The following is a 22,389-nucleotide window of genomic DNA, read 5'->3' as shown; positions in this document are numbered from 1 at the left end:
AGAACAGAGGTAAGAGACTGAAGAACAATAAAGAGGTCACGGGGTACGCTCCCTTCCTGACATCCATCACATCCTGAGCCCAAGGTCACAGGAGAGGGTCGCATACCGCAGATGGAGCTGAGGGAACTAGGGGAGGGAGAGGCAGGCGGGCCCTGAAGGTGCAGGGTCGTGTGGGCCTCGGGACAAGTCAGGGTAGAAGGACCTGGCTCCCACGACCCTCCCTCCCCGCAGCCCCCCAGAGCCTCCAGCACCATCCCTGGGCCCCCTCTGCGTTCCAGCCCTCGTGTCTAAGCTCCCCGGAGGCGTTTTCTCTCCGCCCTCAGCCCCTGCTCTCGCGCTTATGGCTGTCCCTGGCCCTGTCTCTCTGAGACTGTCCCTGGGCATATGTGTCTGTCTCACGATTCCTGCCTCTGTTTTGTCTCATCCCTCCCCTGCTCTCCACCGCAGTCCTGGTTGCCGTCCATGTCTCATCCTGACCCCTTCTGTCTCCATGCCTACCTCACTCTCTTTCTCGTCCCCCTCTGTCCCTGTCTCCTCCTGTCTCTGTCTTACCCTCATCTCCTGTCTCTGCCCTGTCCCCGCTCCATCCCGTCTTTCGCTGTGTATGTTCCGTTCTTGTCTCCCTCTGTTTACCTGTATCTCTTGTCCCTGTCTCCATCACTGTTTCTGCCCCTTTTTCTCCCGGTCTCTGTTTCCTCTGTCTACCCACGTCCCCTCCCTGTCCCCATCCCAGGCTCCGTCTCGTCCCGGTCTCCATCCCCCTTCCTGGGCCGCCTCCGCAGTCTCCACCGGGATGGGACCTCGCTGGGGGCGGGGCTGAGGGGCCAGATCGGAATAACTCGGTTATCAGAACGAATTGAATTAACTTCTTCACACGAGCGCCGCCAGGCCTGCATCCCCGCCCTTCCGCGGGGCCGCAGGTGGGGAGGCCCGGGAAAAGGGCCAGTACCCTCTGGCCTCGGACGCTGTGCAGAGACCGAAGATCTGGTCCGGATTGGGGCAGGATAGGCACTCCTGGGATAGGGTCCCGCGCATCCCAGCTCCACACCTCTAGAGCCCTAAGAGGGCGGCTGGGACCCTTCGGGGTGGGGGTCGGGGCGGCTGGGGGCGGGGTCTGTGCGTCCCAGGCCCCGCCCCGCCGGAGCTAGCCCCGCCTCGCCCCCCTCCGCGGGGTCCTGCGCGTTAAAAGGCGCGCGGGCCGGGCCGGCTGCACTTGCGTAGCACCCGGGCTGAGTGCGGCCGCGACGGGGCGGGCGGGCTCTCGGGCGCTCAGAGCTGGCCTCGGGTCCTCGGAGCCTGGCGCTCGAACCTCCCTTCCGACCTCGACCCGGACCCAGACCCCAACCCGGCCTGGCCCGGCCCCCGCCCCCGCCCCCCGGGCCGATGGACTACTCCTACCTCAATTCGTACGACTCGTGCGTGGCGGCCATGGAGGCGTCCGCCTACGGCGACTTTGGCGCCTGCAGCCAGCCCGGCGGCTTCCAATACAGCCCCTTGCGGCCCGCCTTCCCCGCGGCAGGGCCGCCCTGCCCCGCGCTCGGCTCCTCCAACTGCGCGCTTGGCGCCCTACGCGACCACCAGCCCGCGCCCTACTCGGCAGGTGAGCGCAGCCCCGGCCCAACCCTCCCTCCAATTCCTGCAGAATCCCCGGGCCCGCTCGCCAAGTGAATGCGACTGACTCCCTCAGCCGCCCCCATTCCTGCCTTGGCCAGACCCTCTAATGCCCCGAGAGACCCCCAGAATACGAGAGGTTCTCCGCAGGAATGAGCCTCACCCTCTCATCTCTCCTGTTCCTTTTTCTCGTTGCCAAATCTCTGTCTCGTGCCCTTCAGGTCAAGGAAATGGATCCCCATCCCGCTCTGGGCCCCTTACCAGGCCTTCCCCTCACCACCTGCAAAGACTGACCGCTAAACCTTCCCCTCACCACCTGCAGAGACTGACCACTAAACCTCTACAAGCCCTGGATCTTTGAAAAAGGCTCCCAGCTCAGCCCTGTCACCACTTATGACCCCACGCCGTCACCCCTGCCCCACAAGATGCATGACCCCCAGCAAGGACCTCTGCAGGCAGCTGAGCTGCCCAGACGGGAAGCTTCCTAGAGCCCCCCGTGGCCATCAGGCCCTTCCTGCCCTGTCTTGGACCCATGCTGCCTGGGCCGGAACCCTTCTGTAGCCACCAAAACCAGATCCCGTAGCCCGCAATAAAGGGGCCCGGGTTTTTAAGCCACTTGTATTTCCCCACTCCCCCACAGACTCTCCCAGCTAGAGTCCTGTAGAACATGGAAGCAGCTCCTGCATCCCCAAGCCTTTTGATCCAAGTCCCTGTCCAAACCCTCAACCTCACTGAGCTTCTCAGTCATCTCATCCCTCTGATTACAGTCCCAGCCTGCCTCATGGAATTTTATCTCCTTCCCTCCTGGGAAGACCACTGGGGACCCAAGTAGAAGACTGGGGCCTAAGGGCCAGGCACAGTGGCTCACGCCTGTAATCCCAGCATTTTGGGAGGCCAAGGGGGGTGGATCACTTGAGATCAGGAGTTCAAGACCAGCCTAACCAACATGGTGAAACCCCATCTCTAGTAAAAATACAAAAAAAAAAATTAGCCGAGCATGGTGACCCACGCCTGTAATCCCAGCTACTTGGGAGGCTGAGGCAGGAGAATCGCTTGAACCTGGGAGGCAGAGGTTGCAGTGAGCTGAGACCATGCCATTGCACTCCAGCCTGGGAGACAGAACGAGACTCCATCTCAAAAAAAAAAAAGGAAAAAAAAAAAAAAAAGACTGGGCCCCTTAGACTGGGAGCTGGGGGAGAGATACGAGAAATGAGAACCTGGATTTGGAGAAATGAGAACCAGGGTGGGGAGATTGGGTACCCTGAGCCAGATGAGGGTAGGGATTGGGAAGAGGGGAGACAGGCTCCAGAGATACAGGGTTTTGAGACCAGAGAGATGGGGATAAGGTACAGAGAGATGGGAGCAGAGGTGGAAGCACTGGAAATCCTAGGAGAAATGGGGACTCAGGGTTGGGGAGATAGAGATAACAATCAGGCGATGGGGACCAAGGAAGATTAGAAATAGAGATGAGGAAGATGGGAATACAAATGGGGTGCTGGAGACAAGAATCAGGGGAGATGGAGGCCTGGAGAGATGGGGCAAAGATGGAGGTTGGAGACCTCTGGTGAATATGAAGACTTAAACCAGGGTTAGAGACAGGGAAGGGAGGTACTGTCAGAAACACTACCTATGGGGCAGTGGAGACTGGGATGGGTATAGGAAGAGAGTTAGGGGGCAGTGTTGGCTTTGGAGGAGATGGGACATGGAGAAGGTCCCTGGGGAAGAAGAAGAAGGGCAAAGAGAAGATGGAGGAAGTCTTCTCAATGGGCACAAAGAGAAGAATGGCCCAGAAGTGCAAAGTTGAAGAGAGATTCAAATGGAGGAAGATGAGGAAGAGGAGAGGGGGACATCTAGGGGAGAATGAGGGCCAGGGGAGTGGGGCAGGATTGAAGAAATGAGGCTTGGGAAGGGGGGAGGTTGATGGGTGGAGGGAGCCAAATGTGTATACAGCTGAAAGCCAGTGGGATGGCTGGTGGTAGGGCTGAAAGGAGAGCCGGTGGGAGGTTCTCTGTTGCAGAGCCTTGGCCCAGAACTGTTTAGTGGGAAGCCTGGCAATGCTGATGAGACTTGACAGACATCCAGGGCCAGGGTAAACAGAGGGAGCAGACGGGCTGAGAGACAGGAGGGGAGGGCCAGAGGCAGGGGTTGAATGGGGGTGCAAGGGGAGGTGGAGGGAACAGGGCTTGGGAGGAGGGCGTTGACGGGGGTGGGGTGGGGGAGGGGGTGTCTTGGCTGGAGTATTGGATTATGCTTTCCCCTTGGCCGCTCTTGGGGCTCGGGTCTCCCTGATCTCCATCCGCCTTTATCCCGCGGGCTCCACTGAGTGATAGGGTGAACAGGCTGTTGGGACCAAGAGGAGGGACCAGGCCAGGGACGGGGGAAGCGTGTGATTCCCTCGGAGCTGGAAACAACGGGTTGAACTCTGCTTCTCCCCTATCCTTGTTGCTCCCCCACCCGCCCTGCACACACCCGCAGTGCCCTACAAGTTCTTCCCAGAGCCATCCGGCCTGCACGAGAAGCGCAAGCAGCGGCGCATCCGCACCACATTCACCAGCGCACAGCTCAAGGAGCTGGAGCGCGTCTTCGCTGAGACCCACTACCCCGACATTTACACGCGTGAGGAGCTGGCTCTCAAGATCGACCTCACTGAGGCTCGCGTGCAGGTGCGTATATGCACGTGTGTGTACGAGAGTGTGTGCCCATGGAAGGAGGAGACCCGATCTCCCAAGGTAGCTTCAGGCCACCTCCGCTCTGTCTCCCTCCTAGGGCAGAACGTTCCTAGAGATGCTTGAGAAGCCAGGAGGGAGTCCGAGGGGGTAGAGGGAGAGACCCAGGCGACCTCAGGGCCGAGCTGAGGAGTGGAGGGAGGCCAGTCAGCACCCCTGGGGTTCCCTATCCCGGCGCTGCAGCTTTGAAAACCCGGAGCCCGGGAGGCTGAGTTTGTGGCAGGCACAGGACTGAAGAGAGCCGGGCTAGAGCAGACTGTTGTCTATTTGTACAACTCCGTGTACAGATGTTCATTTGGCCCACCTTGACTGGACGCCCTAGACAAAAGGTTTTCCTGGTGCCCTAAACTGCTCTCCACGGCCCTGGAACGCTCCAGGAGGGAAGTCCCAGAGCTTCCTAAAAGAAGGAATTGGGGGAAGAACTTAGGGTGAGGAGAACGGAGGCAGGGTCCCCTCCAGGAGACCAAGAGTGCTGGGAGGCAGCGGAGTCAGCGGGTGAGTGGATCCCAAGGGCAAGAACCCAGGGATCTGGAGGCAGGGGCCAGTGGAGCGCGCAGAGGGCAGCGGGCTGAGTGCAGGAGGGCCGAAGGCCCCTCCAACTAGTAAGAACCCGGGCCCGGTTCTCTCCGAACCAGGATCTCACTCGGGCCTTGCGACCGCGGGCTGACCCCGTGCGTTCTCCGACCCTCGTCCAGGCTGACTGGCCCCTGTGCCCGCAGGTCTGGTTCCAGAACCGCCGGGCCAAGTTCCGCAAACAGGAGCGCGCGGCCAGTGCCAAAGGGGCGGCGGGCGCGTCGGGCGCCAAAAAGGGCGAGGTGCGCTGCTCCTCAGAGGACGACGACTCCAAGGAGTCCACATGCAGCCCCACGCCGGATAGCACTGCATCGCTGCCGCCGCCGCCTGCGCCCGGCCTGGCCAGCCCACGCCTGAGCCCCAGCCCACTGCCCGTCGCACTGGGCTCCGGGCCGGGACCCGGGCCAGGGCCACAGCCGCTCAAGGGCGCACTGTGGGCAGGTGTGGCGGGCGGTGGGGGCGGCGGGCCCGGCGCAGGCGCGGCCGAACTGCTTAAGGCTTGGCAGCCGGCAGAGTCCGGCCCCGGGCCCTTCTCCGGGGTTCTGTCCTCCTTTCACCGGAAGCCCGGCCCCGCCCTGAAGACCAATCTGTTCTAGCTGCCAGCCTCTGGAGGCTCCGAGCCTGCCCCCAGAGACGTCCCTGCCCCTCCAGGACCTGACAGTCCCTCCCATCCTGGCCACCCACCTGGAAGTCCCCATCCGTCTCCACTCCCTACTGTCTCACCCCTGGGTGTGTCCTCCCTAACTTTGGAGACCAAGTCAGGGCCACTCTCGTCCTCACCCACCCTCTACCAGCAGAGCGGAATTCTTTTCACCGGGACCCCCTCCAGGAGAACCCCGGAGCCCCTTCTAGCTTGGCCTTCTTTGGATGCGGTACCACATGAGGCCTGCCCGTAACACAGTGCCCTCAAAGTGAAGGTCCTCAAGGAGGAGCGGCACAGGCCCCTTCCCTGGCTCTGCAGTGGCTGGGTCACCCCTTACGTTGGTGACCAGGAAAGTCTGCTGCCCCACCCCTCGGGCCCACCCGCCTTAACCCCACCCATACAGAGGCTGGTGGTTGCGGGATAATCAGTGGCCACTGCCAATTCGCCCCTCACGTGTCTCCTCTCTTCCCTAGCCCGTCTGGCACAGAGGGTGGACCTGTTGGAGGAGTGGAGGGGCTGCCCAGGGAATGGGACAGAGGTATTTCCTTTCCCTAAATTTTTTGGTTGTCCTTTTTCTTTGAAAAACTTGTAATTTATTGAAGTTTTACTCAATCCAAATAAAACTTAATTTATTGAAGACATCACGCCGCAACCCTTCCGACTGCCCAGGAGACTGCCTGTAAGACCTTGTCCCAGGCTGAGACCTGCGAGGAACCTCCCTCCCCAAGCCCGCCGCCATGCATCCGCAGCGCAGGGCAGCACGGACAAGTAGACAGAACTAAGCAAACTGGCACTTTATGGCTGAGATCCTGCCCCACCCCAACTAACCCCAATAATATTAAGGTGCCCTCCCTCCCCAACCCACACAGAACAGTTTAAATAAACCCCAGCCCGGTCCTCGGGCTCTTCCTTCATTTCCGGAGGGACACCCGCCCCCACCCCCAGCGGGGGTGGGGAGGTCTTAGCGAAGCGCCTCCCCTGTGGTTCAGGCCCGGTGGAAGGCTGCAGAAACACTGGTGAAAGTGGGGGCCCAGACGTACCCAAATGGGCCCCCACAGGTACCCCTGGGGCTGGGAGGCGGAGTCCAGTAAAAGGACAGCACCAGAGTAACCAGGGTCCTCGGTAACCATGGCAACTGACCTTCCGACCTGAGCCTAAAAGGCGAAGGGCAGGATGCCCTAATTAGGGCATTGCAAATGATTGGGCAGCGGGGAATGCTGATCCCCAATAAATAGGCAGAGACATACTCCCCTGACCCTCATAACTTTTCAACCCTGGGGCCATAGCTGGGCCTTGGTAGCAGGGAGGGGCGCTGAGTTCACAGCTTCGTGGTGCCTCCGCTATCACTTGCTGAGCTGCAGGGTGTCCAGAAGGAGGCGCTTGTGAGCCGGGTCCTGCACCCCAGCCTCCTCCAAGTCCTCCTCGGTGATGTCACTGTGGAGTAAAACGGCCTGGGAAGTGAGATGGGCTAGGGGGTCCTGAGGGCCCCAGCTCCGCCCCCGGGGCCAGCCCCTCCGCCACCTGAGAAACTCCAGGTCGTCCCAGCCATTATGCACCAGGCCCTCCTCATAGCGCTCCAAGCCGATAGCCCGCAGCCAGGCACCCATGCCTGCCTCGCCCAGCCCGCTGGCCCGCCCGCCCTGCGGGCACGGAGCCTAAGAAAACAGGGCATGTCAGGGGGAGCTCAGTGTCCCCCATAGAAACACCTGCAGACAGTCACATTCTGCTGCATGCTCTGGGGAAAAGGAAGGGAAAGGCTGGGCTGATTCATGTGTCTCCCAACTTCCCAGTGCTCGGTTCAGGGTAGCGGGGACACCATGAGAGCTGAATGGTGGAGTGAAAGGGTACCAGTCTGTGGGCAAGCACACTCCTCAGGCACAAAGACAGCCACCCTGCTCCACACACCTCCTCTGCCAGGTCTTCCTGGATGCTCTCCCGGATGCGGGGTGGAGGGAAGCTGAGGGGCCGGCCATAGTCCGAGGACAGTCCCCGGTGTGGCTGCAGCTCCAGGGGGCCTGGGAGGAGTGCTGAGCGTGCGGGCCCAGCAGGGGCGTAGTCCACCTCGCTCAGCGTCTTGGCCATCTGCAGCACCGAGCAGGACCGGTCATCCCCACCGGCCACTTCCCCCAGGAAAGTGCTGGCTGGTGAGGGGCCTGGGGGCAGTGGGGGCCTTGGATGGGCCTTGGGAGGCGGCGGGCCACGGGCCTCACCCCCACCACGGCCCCGGACCACTGGCCCTGGTAAAGGATCCAGGCTAGGTGACAGGAAGATGGCTGAGTCCGGCAGTGGTGGAGGTGGAAAGTCTGGAGGGGGCAGCGTGCCTCCAGACTCTTCATCTGAAGAACTCCCCTCTCCCACACGAGGTGGCCTGTGGCGCCCAAGCTGTGGAGCAGGCACTGTAATGGCCACTTTGTTCTTCGTGGCAGGTGGGACAGGGGCCCTGGCAGGCGAGGGTGGCTCCGGGGGCAGCAGCTGGTGTGGGACCCCTTCAAGGACGTAGTAGGCAGGGTTATTGAAGCTGTTCTTGGGTGGGGGGGCGGCCACCCCTTCTGGTTCAGGAGCTCCCTCTGGCTTCAACCTGGGTGTAGAAGCAGAATGACTCCAGGATCCAGGAACCCAGGTCTAAGGCAGTGGGAGCAGTGGAGGGAGAACTAGACAGGAGTCAGAAAGGCCCCTGGTCCTAGACTTTCTCATGACCTTGAGCACATCAGCTGCCCTTAGTTTCCTCATCTATAAAGGTCAGTGGGAGGATAACCCTTTGAATGGATAACCCTTGCCTCACTTGCTAAGATTCTTAGATCTTTCATATCTTTATCTGTGGCTGTGAAACCTAAGCTAAATGGTTCAGAATAGAGGTGCCAGAAGACAGGTCAAGTAAAGCCTCCAATGAGAGGCCAGGTTTGGAAAGCCTCTCGAGGCACCCACAGTCAATCCACTGCAGAATCTTTCTCAGAGATTCAGGTGGGTCTTATTCAAACCTGGGGATAAAACCCGGGTGACTGACAACAGCTGAAGATGAGTAAAAAAGCACCAACCTGTACCTAGGAATTTATGTAAGTTTAAGCAACCATTGGATATAATTAGAAAGCAAGCCTCACTTTCCCAAAGTGTGACACAGAGCACTAATTCCCCAGGACGTTAATAGTTACTATGTGGAAAATAAGTTTCCTGGCCCATTAAGTTTGAGAAACCATATTAAACAGAGCTGAAAAGAGGTTTCCTTCCTGTCCACATGCTCAGAGCTTTTGGTAATACCAATGTGCACTGGGAATGTCTAAGAAAAGCATCTAGAAAAAAGCATTTCCCAAACTCATTTGACCACAAACCCATTTCAAGTGGGGCCTCTTGCAGGACAGAGTTCCAAAGAAGGTACCCTGGGAAATCCCAGGCCGAGCCGTGTGCCTCCTCTAAACAGAAGGCTCAAGCTAGGTCTGTTTACATGGAGGGAGCTGTCTTAAAAACAATTTCAAATTCCATTTTTAAAGGCGGAATTGAGAGGAAAGGCTGACTGCTCCCTTTGACTCAGAGCCACACCTAAGGGTGGCCTGGCTGGCCAGAGTGGCCACAGGCATAAGGCTGTGGCACCTTCAACCACAGGGTAGCAGGGCACCTAAGCAGCTGACGATCCCCAGTCCAGCCCTGAGACCCTGCAGGGGATAGTGATGGATAGAGGTGGGCAGGGGAAGCAGGGGCAGTGACAGGTTCCTTCTCTCACCTGGGGGTCAAGGGCTCCTCCCGGGGAGCTGCTCGGGGTGGGGCTGGGGGCCTCCCAGTTGGTGGAGGTTTCTCTGGTTCTTCGAATAACCTGGAGAGCGGGCAGGAGGCCTCTGTGAAGGCTGGCTTGCGGCTCCCTGACCTGCCAGGGATGCACAGGAGAGAGGAGATGAAGTGGGGTTGACCAGATGCCCCCAGGTGCCCTTTCATATGACATTCAACACAGCCCTAGCTCACCTGGGCTCCTGGATCCCTCGGGACACAGAGGGGGCTTTGCTCTTTGCTCCTGCCTCATCCTTATCAATGCTGATCCATTCTGAGGGGGCAGGAAGGGAGACTCAGAGGAGACCTAGGGTCCTGGATCCCACAGACACCCACGGGGCCTTCCAGCCCTTTCCCAGCTATGCCTTGGGGCAGACAATTCCCAGCTGTGGCCGCAGAACCTCCAGGTATCCCAGAGGTTCCAACATGCCCCCGACACCCCAGTCCTGCCCTCCTAGATCTGTTCACACCACCCTATCTCATGTCCCATTGAAGTCCCCACCGTAGAGCCGCTCACGGGTGCCCAGGCGCTCCGTGGGCACCCGCACCTTCATGGAGCCTCTGATATTGCCTGTCTCCTCGCCACGGTGGGACAGGAAGGTCAGGAACTGTTGGGCCGTGCTGCCAATCATGGACTTGAGTGCAACCACACATTCCCCTGAGGGGCAGATGGGACAAACCAGCAAATTACCAAGCCAATCTAGGCCCTGCCTGGCTTCCTGTTCCCCTCAGCACCCCTCACTCCTCACCATAGGATTCATAGCCATCCATGGACTTGACTGTGAGCAGGAGGTGCTGGTCCTGCAGGTACTCGATATCAGCCAGAATTGGTTTGAGCTGGGAAGCAGGGAGGCCCAGTGAGGAACAAAGCCCTGCCACTTCCTCCTGCCCCTCCCACATGCTGCTCCTGACACTACTCATTCTTCACCCTCAGGTCATCTGTGCTCACTCACACTCAACTCTTCAGAGAAGAGCCAAATCCTTAATGCAGAAGACACAGCCCTATACAGGCCTTTTACAGCACTTAGCATCACTGTAACTAATTAATTTTCTCAGTAGCTAACACAGGACCTGACATTTAGCAAAAGCTCAAGAAGCATCTCCTGAATGAATGAACAAACTGCAACAAGGTTCCACACTCCCAGAATAAAGCAAAGGCCTTTATCCTCACTCATGCCCATACACACACACACACACACACACACACACACAAACACACACGCTCTGCTGGCCCCACACTCCCTCCCAGGCAGGCTCCTCAATAAACTCTTCTGCACTCCTCTCTGTGCCCTCACCCATAAGCAGGGGCCCTGCCCACAGCCTCACCGTGGGCAGCTGGCGTGAAGACCACTGCACTTTGAGGAAGTTGATGTTGTCACTGCTTTGGGCATCATTCTCAAAGCTCTTCTTGTATTCTGGGTGGGGGTGGGAGACACCCAACTGAGTACCACCTCTCAGCTTCCCTTCCCACTAAGTAGGGGGCTGACTGCACCCTCTGGCCTCCCATCCTCCTTGGCCCACACCCAGCCCCTGACCCGCCTCTGACCCTCCAGGCAGGTAGAGTAGAACTCGATGAAGAACTTGGTGCGGCTGGCTGTCTTCACAATGGCCTCGATGCTCTCAAACTCAATGTAGGCCTGGTCTGAAGTCTTCGAGAGCCCTGAGGGGAAAGGGAGAAGAGCAAACAGGAGGGCTGAGAGGATCACAGGAGGAATGGGACAGAGAAGCAGGGCCCTGGGACATGAAATCAGGGGTCCAGAGCAAGGAGGCAGGGCCACCAACAGGGAAACTCCAGAGCCCAGACCCTGGACCAGAGCAAAGAGACAACCCAAGAATAAAATGCCCATTGAAGAGGATACTGGGGACCAGAATGCCTGCGGGATTGCCACATGTCCAGGCATACTCAGGGACACACACGTGGGCCCAGACAGACACAGGCACATAGATACGTGTACACTCACGTATGTACACACACAAGCATGGGCACATAATTCTTGTGATGGCCCCAGCACACAGACACCCTGACACATCACACCTTGAGAAGCACTCCTGCACTCACTGGTACACACACCCACACACACACTTACATAGTCAAACCTATGTACATCCCGAGGCCACCAGCTGTGCCCACTCAGATTATGCCACATCCACAAGCACATCTGGAACAGTCACCTTTCTTGGAGATGAACTGGGAGGTAACTCCAACCTCAAATGTCCCAAACACAGGGGAGTGGTCACTGGTGACGATGTCATCAGTGCAACCTGGGGAGAGGCGATAGGAATGGGGACTCAGGGAGAATATTCCCACCCTCTGCACCCACCTCCCAAGGTTAGGGCAGAGTCCAGATGGTGACCACCCCAGATCTCCCATCACTCTGTCCGGGAGGCTCTGACCATAAGAATTGCAGATGATGTGAGTTTCAGGGTAGGATTTCCACAGAATCCGGTCACACCATGAGGGCACATTGGTCCGGACCTGGGGCAGGGGATGGCAGCATGGTTAGAGCTGACAGCTAGGGGGCTGCTTGGCATGGACCCCACTCCAGAGCTGATAAGTCCCCACACTTCTATTACAAGGGGCCCCAGCACCCACCTCCCTTCTCGGATCCTCACAATACCCAGGATCACCCAAAGGCCTCAGAGGGGCCATGAAGGCTGGAGTGGAAGCTGCAGAGACCCATACCCTTGACCCAAATTCTTGATTCATCGCAGGCCTGGGGTCCCCCAAGGCCCATGCCATTTTCTTGGCTCACCCCAGTTGGCTTCTGCTTGTGCCAGGCATATGTGTCCCGGGAACCCCGCTCATAGCGGTAGGTGGGTGGGAAGGAGATCTCCTCCTCACCTGAGGAAAGCAGGGGACAGGTGGGGTTCAGGGCCCTGATACCCAGGGATACTGCAAGCCTCCCAGCCCTCAGATCACCACCTGCTGGGCCCACACTCACTGAATCGAAGGAAGACCTTGTGCTTCTCCCGCTCCAAGTTGAGCTGGTCCACCCTGAGGAGGGGCTCAAACTCCTTCCTGCTGATGTAATTCAGGATCTCCTGGGGTACAGGATGCAAAGGCTGGAAACTTTCCTCCTGAGCCAGAGCCAGGGGTGATAGCCCATGTGACCCTTAGTCTCCCTACAGCCATGGCAGGGCCCTGCTCACACCTGGATATCCATGTCCAGGCGGTAGTTGAGGTCCCCAAACCAGAAGAGGTGTGTGAAACGCAGAGAGATGTCAAAGGCACTGAGCTGCCGGTCGCCCAGCGAGAGCAGCCGCAGGATGTCCAAGTAGTTCTGGTTCCTCCTAGGGTGAGGGGTGTGGGGTGGGGAGGGGTAGATCCCCAGGGTCAGAGCCAGAAGTCAGGGATAGGCGTAAAGGGAAGAAGTCTCAGGAGTCAGGGATGGGATAAAGATCCGGACCCCTGGAGACAAGGTCAGGGTCAGGAACAGAAGGGTCTTGAACTGGGGTAAGAGAGCAGGGGGTCTCTGGAGACAGGCCTGCGGGAGGGCCATGGGCTGGGATATGGGAGCGGGAACAGGCCTCAGGTGAACAGGATGGGTGTAAAGAGACCATGGGAAAGGTGCCCCTCACCGAGCCGTCTTCTCATTTCCTGAGGTAAGGTGACAATTCACAAAGCCAAATGAGGTGCCATTGAACATGAAGGAGACTCCCACAGCCCCCTTGTTCCCTTTTAGGACAAGCAAGAGAGGAAGGCCTGGGTCACCCTCAGAGGGCTCCCAAGTCTCCCTTCTGCCTCTCAAAGCTGCAGTGAGAGGATCCTCCCACTGAGCCACCAGACGCTGTGACACGGGCAGGCCCCTGCACACACCCACACCTTCCCTGGGGGGGGCGTCCTCATTGGGCACACATGGTCTGTGTGGATGGCCTGAGTCTGTCTGCAGGTGTGAGCAGAGCCCCTGGAGATCACAGGGGACCCCAAGGGTGAAACTGAAAGGCCCTGCAAATTCTGAGCAGAATCTCTCCTGGGAGAGCACCAGACTAAAAATCAGGAGACCTGGGCACAATGCCTGGCCCCACCACTTACTTGCTATGTGACCTTGGGCAGGTCACTCAACCACTCTGGGTTTGAGTTTTATCATCTGTGAAACGGGGGTAATTATCCTGGCCTTGCCTTCCCAGTGGTGCTGGGAGAGATTTGGAATATGAATATGCTTTTCAAAGTTCAAAGTACCCTAAATATGGGAAAACTAAGATCACCAAAAAAGGGGAATACTAGGCTTGAGAGGAAGCAGAAGCCATGGACAGAGGGACGCTGCCACCCTTGGGCACCTGCCAGCCCCGCTTACCCAGGGTATTGGCGATGCCAGTCTTCACACTGGACGTACTGACGTGGCTGATACGGTTCTCGTGCTCTGGCTTGACCAGCACTGCCACCTTGATATTCCACAGTGATTGCATGGCAATCTGGGTAGAGAGTGCATGGTCACCACTGCCCTGCTGCACCCACTGCCTGCATTTCCCCCTGCACTGTAAATAGACTTTTGTGTCCATCACAGGATAGGAAGGCTTGCCACCCCTCTTCCTGAGGGACTGGAGATAAATGGTTCCTCTTGTGGCATGAAGGACTCAGGTCAGATCTCCCAAAGGATATGCTCAGGGATCAGAGAAAAAGCCAGTGAAGCTGTGCTCCCGGGGTTGCCCATGAAGTCAAGTAGGATAGTTTGGAGGTGGTGTGTGAGGACAGGGGCCTGGACAAGATGACCCCCCCTCACCGGGCGGTAATCCAGATCCGTAAGCTCCTTGAGGCCCCCGCGCAGTAGGTCCAGCCACTCGCGGTCACCCACTGAGTTCTCCTGGGTCCCAAAGACATAGATGTCATGGGGTATGGTCACTGTGACCTCGTCCAGGGTCTTCCCCAGACCCCTCGATGTGAACCAGGATGTCACATTTTTTGGAGGTGGTACACTTCCTGGAGGTGAAGGGGGTAAGTTGGGTCTGGAGGGGTTAGGCACCTGCTCTGGAGCCATCCCTCCCTCCCGCCCCAGCCCCAGCCCGGGCCTGACCCATGTTCCAGGTGCCTATGAAGATGGAGATCATGTCGGGCTCATCCTGCTTGGAGTGTTTGTTCTTCATGAGCTGCAGCAGCTGGCAGAAGGCCTCCCGCTTCTGGGGGGACAGCAGCCACTCAGGGGCAGGTAGGCATCCAGAAAGCCCCCCTTCCAGAGGGATACCCTGCCAGTTGGCTCATGTCCATGAGGAGAGGGTCTGTCTGGTTCTCCACTGTATACCCACTGCTCAACCACCCGTTCTCAACACCCTCTACGCTGTCAGACCCACCCTTGCCAGGAGGGATGGCATGCCTACATCATGTGTTCCCTCTCTTCCCATCCAATGGGAAGCACCCATGTGGGGGACTCCCGCAGTCCCCAGTGGCCTGGCCCAGCCTGCTGCTCACCCGGGCACTGACAAAGATGAAGTCCTTGCGCTGAGTCCGGTCCTTCTCCTTCTCAAACACAACACCCAGCTTGTTCTGGACACGCTGGGACTTAATGAGCTGGCGGACTAGGGCATGGAGGACGGGTCACACAGGCCTGTGCCCCTGGGCCAGGGGCTCCACCCTGCCCACCCCTCCCAGGTCTGGCCCTGGCTCACTGCGGTCGTGCGTGAAGGTGGTCCAGTCCTCCTGGGAGTCCCGCTGTCTCCGCAGCAGCACCAGCCGCCCACCCTCCACATCTACGCTCAGTGTGAACTTCTGCGACTTCCCAATCTTAGTCAGGTCACCCAGGGTCACATCTAGCTTCACCTGTAGGCCAGGTGGGGAGGCTGCTAACAAGACCTTGGAGCAGGCAGCACCTTGGTCACCTCCAACCACCCTTTGCCCTGTGAGGCCCCACTGCCATGTACCTCAAAGGCCTGCACGGGGATGGTCTTGGCCTTACGTGTGGATGGCTGCGGAGCCGGGGGTGCTGTGGAGCTCATGTCCTGTAGGGCCTTTAGGGCCTGGAGGGAACAGGGCAGGGTGGGGCCAGGGGACACACTGAAGGCTGGGGCAGGGAGGGGCACAACTGACGTTGGGGCCAATGTTAAGTTGCAGACTCAGGTTTGAGATCAGTGCTAGGCCAATGACAGTGGCCAGTGAATTGGGGGTCAAGGGTCAGAGGTCATGCTACCTTCTTCTGGATGCCTGACAGGAAGTCCTTTAGCACTGACAGCTTCAGCACCAGGCTCTCTAGTTCCTGCTCCCCTGTCTGTGGCAGGTTCTGGCGGGGAGGAAGAACCAGGCTTGTACATGAGTCACCTACACAGAGCCTCCCACCCAGCTCCAGAACACGAACCCACCTCCCAGAGGTCTCCCTACAATCCTACCTGCTGCTGCAAAAGGCGGGTCACCATGGGCGAGCTCTGCTGGTCAAACACCTTGGACAGGATCTCCAGGCCTGACAGGACTTTGTCCACCTCACTAGAGGAGACATCAGATCAAAAGAACCCCCACCCCAGCCTAAGTATAGGGAAGGGGGCACTGGGTGTAGCCTCCACTTCACCACAAGGATAAAGGGTACTGGTGAGGAAAGTCAAGAGGCAATGGCTAGTTCACTGTTCAGGGTCAGAGATCAGGGCACCTGTACAGCCAGGAAGCAGGTGAGGACAGGTCAGAGGTAAGGGTGTAATACATGGGGTTGGATGTCCCAGATACCTGTGCAGCCTCCGGCATGAGGTGGCGAGGGTACGAGTGAGGTGGGGCAGGTGGCTGGCTCCACCCCGCACAGCCTCCAGGTCCAGCCCGTAGCTGCCTTTCAGGTACTCGTGCGAGACGGTGCTCAGTCCATTGGGAGCACTTTGGGGAGGGGTTAAGAAGTCAGTGGAGGTCCTGCTGACCTGTCCCACACCTCTGCCCCATCCCTAGAGGAGACAGTACCTGTGGCAACCAGGATTGATCGGGGTATCTGCCTCTGGGCTGAGGTGGGGTAGGGGTTCCTAGTGGGGCCTTAGAAGGCCTCCCCACCCTTGGTAGGGAAATAGTTCTCAGAGGAGAAAAGGTCTCCTGTTCAGTGAATGGGATGGGGGTCTCACCTCTCAGCAGCTGGAGTTGTGGGAGTCTCAGGGACTGACAGGGGACTGCTGGGCCCAGTGGTGGCAGAAATGCTGGTGGAGCCAGAGCGTGGTGGCAGCGGGGGCTTCTCATCCTCCCCATCTGTAGGCAGGGGTCAGTGGGCAGCCGTTTGGACCTCCCACACTCAGTGGAGTAGGAGGCACGATGCAGCTGTAAAGTGACTTCCATGGAAAGAAGGATAAAGGGCCCCGGCATCATGGCCAAGGAAAAGGGGGTTACAGGAGAGGTGGGGTTGAGAAGGGGGGATGGGAAGAGGCAGGCAGAGCCAAGGGACAGGGGCAGGGAGGGGACCTGCACACTGGGAAGTACCTGAGGCATCCCGGTCATCCGGCGGGTCCGGCTCTCGCTCCCCCTCTACAGGAAGAAGCAGGGCGCACACAAGGCCCTGGTTGGGCTGGGCATAGAGGCCGATGAGCTCGCCCAGGGTCTGGAAGCGGCGCACAGGCACACCCTGCGAGGTCTGTGGGCCAGCAAGAGGGGGAGGAAGGGTCAGCCAGCAGGTCCCCAAGCCCTAGGCTGGATCAAGGTCAGGGGTCAGGGACCCAAGCTCCTACCTGTACAGCCAAGAAATCTTCTCCATCAGGCAGAATGCGATATGTGTGCACATGCTTCTGATACCTGATGCCAAGGCAGGGACAGAATCTGTCACCCCCAGGCTGGGGTCTAAGACCCAAAGCACCCCTTCCTCCTGCCAGCAGGCTCAGCACACCGACCCCCTCTGCTTGGTTTCCCTAAAACCACCTCACAGGGTTAATGATGGGGCCGGTCCACTTCCACCCTCCTGGTGTTGCCTATTGGGCAGGAATGACCAGAACACCCCCCTCTCCCCACCAGACCTACACAGACTCCACATTCACCACAGGGCAGGGCCCGGGAAGCAACAGGGAGATCTTTTGTGGCCTCCACAGCTGTCTAAACAGCCCCTGTGGGCTGTGGTACCAGTCTGGGCCCCCCGCCAAACTAAGAATCTTCAGAAGCCTGGTTAGCCTCTGTTTGCACACACGGGCAACATGCTAACACGCGTGTGTGCCTCCCGTGTTTATGCTGCTGTCTGGCTCTGCTGGAGTCGGGTATGTCTAGGGCACTTTTGCCGAGGAGTGTGGGGACATCACCCTAGGCTTTCCCACCAAAGACGGCCCCCATGGGAAACCCGGGCCTCTAGAAGCCCCAAGCCAAGGAGGGGCAAGAGGGGTGCTGACAGACAGAAGCCCAGCTGAGCAGGTGACAGCTGAGCCAGGTGCACAATCAGTGGGGTATGGAAGATCCTCTGCCTCCACACCTCAGGGCATGCTCCCCCAAGGAGTCACCCAGGAATCACCCTAGGTATTTGGCAGGAGGGAGGTGAGGACCCCCGTACCGTGGCCCCCTCAGGGGCTCTCCTAGCTGCTTATGCTGAGTGAGTGTCTGTCACTGGGTGTTCCTTTGTAGACTATTATAAACACTATCTGTGTTTATTACAATAGCATACCATTAACTGAATCCTATCTGTGACACGCTGGGTACCCAGTGTCCTATCAATCTTACTCAATTCTCACATTTCCAAACAGATATTATTATCCCCATTCTCCAGCTGAGGAAATAGGCTCAAAGAGGAAAAATCATTTGCCTAAGGTCACAGAGTAAGTAAAAGGTGGAGTTGGGGTTTTAAACCATGGCAAAAGCCAGGGCCAGTATCCTAGCCTGCTGGTCAGATTGCCTGTGCCTGCTGGGGCAGGGACGTGTCTTGCATGTTATCCATGAACACCCGGAATGTATAAAGGTAAGCAAGTATGTGTGTATTTGGCAAATCTAAGATATTGCCCATGTCTGATCGTCCACGTCTGATCCTTATCCCCAGGCTCTTGAGATGCAGGGAGGAGCCAGAGTCAGCTGGCAAACCTGAAGCCCCCACTCACAGACAGACCCCTCACCCCATTCACAGCCTCCCCTGGCAATGGGGCCAGGATTCTACCCCTCCTGGGACAATAATGTTCCTCACCCAGACACAGGCCTCAGCTGTCCCCCTCCCACTCAACAGCTGACCCAGCACCTGCCTCCCTCCCCAGTCTAATTAGGGGGTATGCCTTAGAGGGGGCTGGGAGGCAGGACTCGGGGATATTCATCTGCCTAGTCTGTCCCTCCTTAGTCTCCCCCTACTGGGCCTCAGACTTGAGGCCTAAGCTAAGACTTACAGGGCCCCTTCCTTGTTGGGTCAATTGACTAGGCTAGAGTTTTTCAACCTCCATACCACTGACATTTTGGATTGCACAGTTCATTGTTGTGGGGAACTCTCTTGTGCACTGTAGAATGTTTAGCAGTATCCCTGCCTTCTACCCACTAGATGTCAATAGCACCATCCCAGTTGTGACAATTAAAAATGTCTCCCCAGCTGGGTGAGGTGGCTCACACCTGTAATCCTAGCACTTTGAGAGGCCGGGGCAGGTGGATCACTTGAGGTCAGGAGTTCAAGACCAGCCTGGCCAATATGGTGAAACCCCATCTCTACTAAAAATACAAAAAGTAGCCGGGCTTGATGGCAAGCGCCCGTAATCCCAGCTACTCGCGAGGCAGAGGCAGAAGAATCACTTGAATCCAGGAGGTGGAGGTTGCAGTGAGCCGAGATCGCACCACTGCACTCCAGCCTGGGCAACAGAGCGAGACTCTGTCTCAAAAAAAAAAAAAAAAAAAAGTCTCCCGTGGTCTAGGCTAATGTGCCCCCCCACCAAAGATGTCAGGAGAACAAAGGGGTAAGCCGGGCGGATGGCGTGGGGCAGCGGGCGCGGGCGTTGCTGAGCCCTGCTCGGGCCATGGCCAGGACAGCCAGACAGGAGTTTGGGAGGGGGTTCACAAGGCCAAGAAATATCTAAATAAAGATCTAAATAACTGATCTAAATAAAGCAGCCCCCCCAGTTTCCCACTCACTGGGCCCACAGAAGCCAACTCAATGTCAAACTGCAGGGCAGGAGGTACAAAGCAGGTAGAAGGCTGCAAAACCAGGAGTGCTAACTCACTCCAGCACCACTACCACACTCGGCTGACAGGCACAGCCACAGGACCTGGCCCACTCAGAGAAGGACGAAGTATGGCTCTGCTCTCAGCACTCATAGCTCAGGGCTAGGGCAGCCAGGTAACCAGGGCTCCAGCCCAGAGCCAGGGCTCACTCACTCATTGGTTCAGAAATAATGGCAAGGTCCCATACAGCCTCAGCCTCTGCTTCCCCAAGCCTTCCTCTCTACACCACCCACCACCGCCCCCACCAGCCATACACGGCCAGTCAGAACCCCAAAGCACAGAAAGGGGCCCTAAGGAAGCTGCCAGGCATCCCCACACACCCCGTCAGTCCCTCTGCCCCGACTCCCTCTCCTGCTCACCACTCAGTCCCTATCCAAACGGGACTGCACACAACGTGGAATGCACATCCTCTCCCCTGCTCACTTCTACCTGGAGGATGCCTGAAGGGGTCTGCCGGGGAATGCCCGAATGTTTCGTCCATCACAGTCACACTGGGCCGCAGAACCCCATATCCTCTGCCCTCAAGGCTCCTGAAAGTGCCCCCAGACACACGGCAGGAAGTGCCCCTGCGTTCCTCCTCAGACCCAGGAGAAAGCCAAGGCTCCCACTCTAGGGGGTGGAGGCGGGTCTGGCGTCCCGCCGCCCCACGCACCCTGAGCCGGGCCCTCTCCACACCCCGCCGTGCCCGCGCTCCCTGTCCACGCCAGCCCGCAAGGAGCCCCCGCCCCACTCACAGGACGCAAAGCGCGAAGGCCCCCGCCACGCTCTCGCTGTCTCGGACCAGGAAGCTGCCATCGCGGCCCGCCCGGGCCAGCAGCTCCTCCGCGGCCGCGCGGCTCAGGTCGCGGTGGTACCAGGAAGGGGCCTGGCTGCCCAGCGCGCCCCCCGGGCCCGGCGCCCCGCAGGCCGAGGCCATGGCCCGCGCAGGGCTCAGCACCGCCCGCGCCCGTCTCCCCGCGCCATCCGCCCCGAGACGCTCGGGGCTGAGGCTGGGGCCGGGCCCGGGGCCCGGGCCTGAGGATCCGTGGGCCGGACAGAGCCGGGGATCGGGACTCAGCACTCCGCCGCGCAGGCCGCCTCGTTCGCCGCGCAGCCGCCGCTGCCTGCAGCGCCGGCCTCAACTTGAAGAGAAAGAAAAGTTTGTTCAGAGGCGGCGGGGGAGGGGCGGGAGCGGAGCGCAGAGCCGGCGGCCGCCCCCTCCCCCTCCGCTCGGCCCGCAGCCGGGGCCGCCCCTGCCCCCAGCTCCTCCTGCGGGGACTGTGCCCCCACCTTCCCGCAGGGCCCGGGACCTCCCCGACCCCACAGTGATCCTGCCCCCACCATTCACCCGAGGAGATCTAGTCCCCAAACCCCCATCGAAATCCAAGTCCCCCAGTCCTGGCCCGACACTTCGGGATCCAGGCACCTCCTGGAGAATTCAGCGCTTCTCAGTTCTCCCAATGATATGACCCCTAAACCCCATAATGGTCTGATTCCACTCCATGGCTCTTCCTCTCGGCCCCCGTACAGCTTGGCTGCATCGAGTTCCCCAAACCTGCGAAGGATCCAGGACGACCCCCCCACCCATTCCCTCCACCCAGGCAGGCAGGGCCCCCAACTCCCGCGAAATGCAGCCCCCTCTTAGATCTGAGCCCCCAACTCCATGGGGACCGTTCCCCGGCAAAGCCTGCGGGAAGATCCGCTCCCCCACACACCCCCAGACGAAGTGGGACGTTCTCGAGCCCCTCACGCAGCCCCTCCCAGCCCGGCAGAGCCCTTCCCCCTCTCGGCCAAGTTCCTCGGCACCACCCCCCACACCCGCAGGCCGGGCCTTGCGGGGGTTCAGCAGTCCGAAGCCAGAAGGATCCCCTGGCCCGTCTAGGAGAAAGTTCCCTCCCGGGATCCTGGCCGCCGCACGCAGACCCCCACCTCCCGGGCTGCTCCGGCGCCCCTTCCCCGGACAGCGGCCCTGGGCTCCAGGCGGCCACTTAAGATGGCCATCCGCGCTCGCCCCCGCCCTCCGCGCCTCCCGCCCCGCCCCGCGCCGCCCCGGGGAGCTGGGGGCAGCACCGCGCCCCGCCTCACCCCGCCCCGCGCCTCGGTCCGGGAGCCGCTGGCCCACTGGGTGACCTCGGGCAAGTCGCGGCGTGGGGCTGAGCTCGGCTTCCCGCTCTGGAAAATGGGGATCCTGTGGCGAGGACCGGCTCTGGGGGCCAGGCTCGTACCGCGCTCGGCACCGGGCCTGGCGCCCCGCCCGCGCTCCCGAACGGCGGCTATTTTTATTATTAATTAAGGAGGAACGAAGGTGACAGCTGTGTAAACTGTAAAGCGCGGCTGCTGGACGAACGGGTATTATTAGCACTCGCCCCCGCCCCAGCGGCTCCCTCCGAGTCAGCAAACTCGCGCCTCCGCGGGCCGGACGCCCAGCGGGGAGCTCCCAGACGGGGTCCACTTCAACGACCCCTGGCTCCCTCCCCTCACGCAGTGAGCGGAAAGGGGACGCGGCCGCTGGAAAGGGGGCGGAGTCCATAAAAGGGTCTGGCCCGCCCCCTCCCAAAAAAAGACCTAGCCGGTGGCGGCGTCTCCGGGGAGTCGTCTTCCTGCCCCGCCCCTCCGCCCCCTGGCTCCTTAAAGGCGCAGGCCTCCAGTCGGGCTCCCGCCGCCACCATCTCCTGGGCCGCCGTGGGAGAATCCCTTTAACCTGAGAGAGAACTTTCACTTTGCTACGTTGAACCTGTTGACGGAGCCCGGGTCAGTCCCGCGAGCTCCTTCGTCTGTTTCAAATATGCATTGACTTAACCCAGCTGGAACAGAGCCTGGGACGTGGAAGGGGCTCTGTGGGGCCTTCCACACTAGATAAATGTAATAACTAAGAGATCCACCCACCCACCCAACAGTGCCTCCAGAACGCAATAACTCATCCAACAATCTGTGCCACCTTCCTCATCAGCCACCTTTTAGTATAAGAAAAGATGAGCCTGATGTGAGGGGACTCCTTGGTAGTGGGGGAGAGACCTGGACTAGGAGTCTGCACACCTGGGTTCTAGTCC

General features: G+C 59.3%; 2 protein-coding genes across 7 annotated transcripts; one reads left to right on the top strand and one right to left on the bottom strand.

Annotated features, from left to right (window-relative positions):
- Positions 1 to 1,211: 1,211 nt before the first annotated feature.
- On the top strand, positions 1,212 to 6,194 carry PHOX2A (paired like homeobox 2A). The gene is made up of 3 exons (XM_005578996.5): positions 1,212 to 1,600; positions 4,087 to 4,274; positions 5,057 to 6,194. The coding sequence occupies exons 1-3, from the start codon at positions 1,384 to 1,386 to the stop codon at positions 5,504 to 5,506; spliced, it is 855 nt and encodes a 284-aa protein (XP_005579053.2). The 5' UTR covers positions 1,212 to 1,383; the 3' UTR covers positions 5,507 to 6,194.
- On the bottom strand, positions 6,156 to 20,479 carry INPPL1 (inositol polyphosphate phosphatase like 1). 6 transcript variants are annotated; one of them, XR_012423468.1, is made up of 29 exons: positions 20,095 to 20,479; positions 19,720 to 19,890; positions 16,924 to 16,987; positions 16,679 to 16,829; positions 16,330 to 16,450; positions 15,953 to 16,093; positions 15,625 to 15,718; positions 15,429 to 15,518; positions 15,163 to 15,258; positions 14,911 to 15,061; positions 14,714 to 14,820; positions 14,322 to 14,424; positions 14,031 to 14,227; positions 13,605 to 13,722; positions 12,889 to 12,985; positions 12,462 to 12,600; positions 12,252 to 12,351; positions 12,063 to 12,151; positions 11,704 to 11,785; positions 11,397 to 11,571; positions 10,856 to 10,969; positions 10,636 to 10,724; positions 10,059 to 10,146; positions 9,812 to 9,967; positions 9,505 to 9,583; positions 9,269 to 9,409; positions 7,459 to 8,131; positions 7,075 to 7,208; positions 6,156 to 6,987 (listed from the first exon to the last, which is right to left on the bottom strand). XR_012423468.1 is itself a non-coding variant. In XM_045371368.3 (29 exons), exons 1-29 carry the CDS (start codon positions 20,274 to 20,276, stop codon positions 6,897 to 6,899), a joined length of 3,948 nt encoding a protein of 1,315 aa, XP_045227303.1. In that variant the 5' UTR covers positions 20,277 to 20,479; the 3' UTR covers positions 6,156 to 6,896. The 6 variants fall into 6 exon arrangements, 5 of the variants coding, with proteins under 5 accessions (XP_045227303.1, XP_045227306.1, XP_015290934.1 ...); XM_045371368.3 differs by having other exon boundaries at positions 11,482 to 11,571; XM_045371371.3 differs by having other exon boundaries at positions 11,482 to 11,571; positions 19,720 to 19,810; positions 20,095 to 20,306.
- Positions 20,480 to 22,389: the final 1,910 nt, after the last annotated feature.

Source organism: Macaca fascicularis, chromosome 14 (genome assembly GCF_037993035.2).
Source record: "Macaca fascicularis isolate 582-1 chromosome 14, T2T-MFA8v1.1".
In the NCBI taxonomy this organism is placed as follows: Eukaryota; Metazoa; Chordata; class Mammalia; order Primates; family Cercopithecidae; genus Macaca; species Macaca fascicularis.
The sequence above is the reverse complement of the archived record's forward strand: the minus strand, read 5'-3'. Positions and strand labels throughout refer to the sequence as shown.

What these genes read in the sequence shown, in the direction of transcription:
- PHOX2A (XM_005578996.5), top strand. Translation starts at nt 1,384, where the DNA reads ATGGACTACTCCTACCTCAATTCGTACGACTCGTGCGTGGCGGCCATG. An exon ending in GCCCGCGCCCTACTCGGCAG is followed by an intron (nt 1,601 to 4,086) that starts GTGAGCGCAGCC and finishes ACACACCCGCAG; the next exon opens with TGCCCTACAAGTTCTTCCCA. An exon ending in TCACTGAGGCTCGCGTGCAG is followed by an intron (nt 4,275 to 5,056) that starts GTGCGTATATGC and finishes CTGTGCCCGCAG; the next exon opens with GTCTGGTTCCAGAACCGCCG.
- INPPL1 (XM_045371368.3), bottom strand. Translation starts at nt 20,276, where the DNA reads ATGGCCTCGGCCTGCGGGGCGCCGGGCCCGGGGGGCGCGCTGGGCAGC. An exon ending in TGTCAGGCATCCAGAAGAAG is followed by an intron (nt 15,259 to 15,428) that starts GTAGCATGACCT and finishes TGTTCCCTCCAG; the next exon opens with GCCCTAAAGGCCCTACAGGA. An exon ending in GAGGAGCCCTTGACCCCCAG is followed by an intron (nt 8,132 to 9,268) that starts GTGAGAGAAGGA and finishes TTCTACACCCAG; the next exon opens with GTTGAAGCCAGAGGGAGCTC.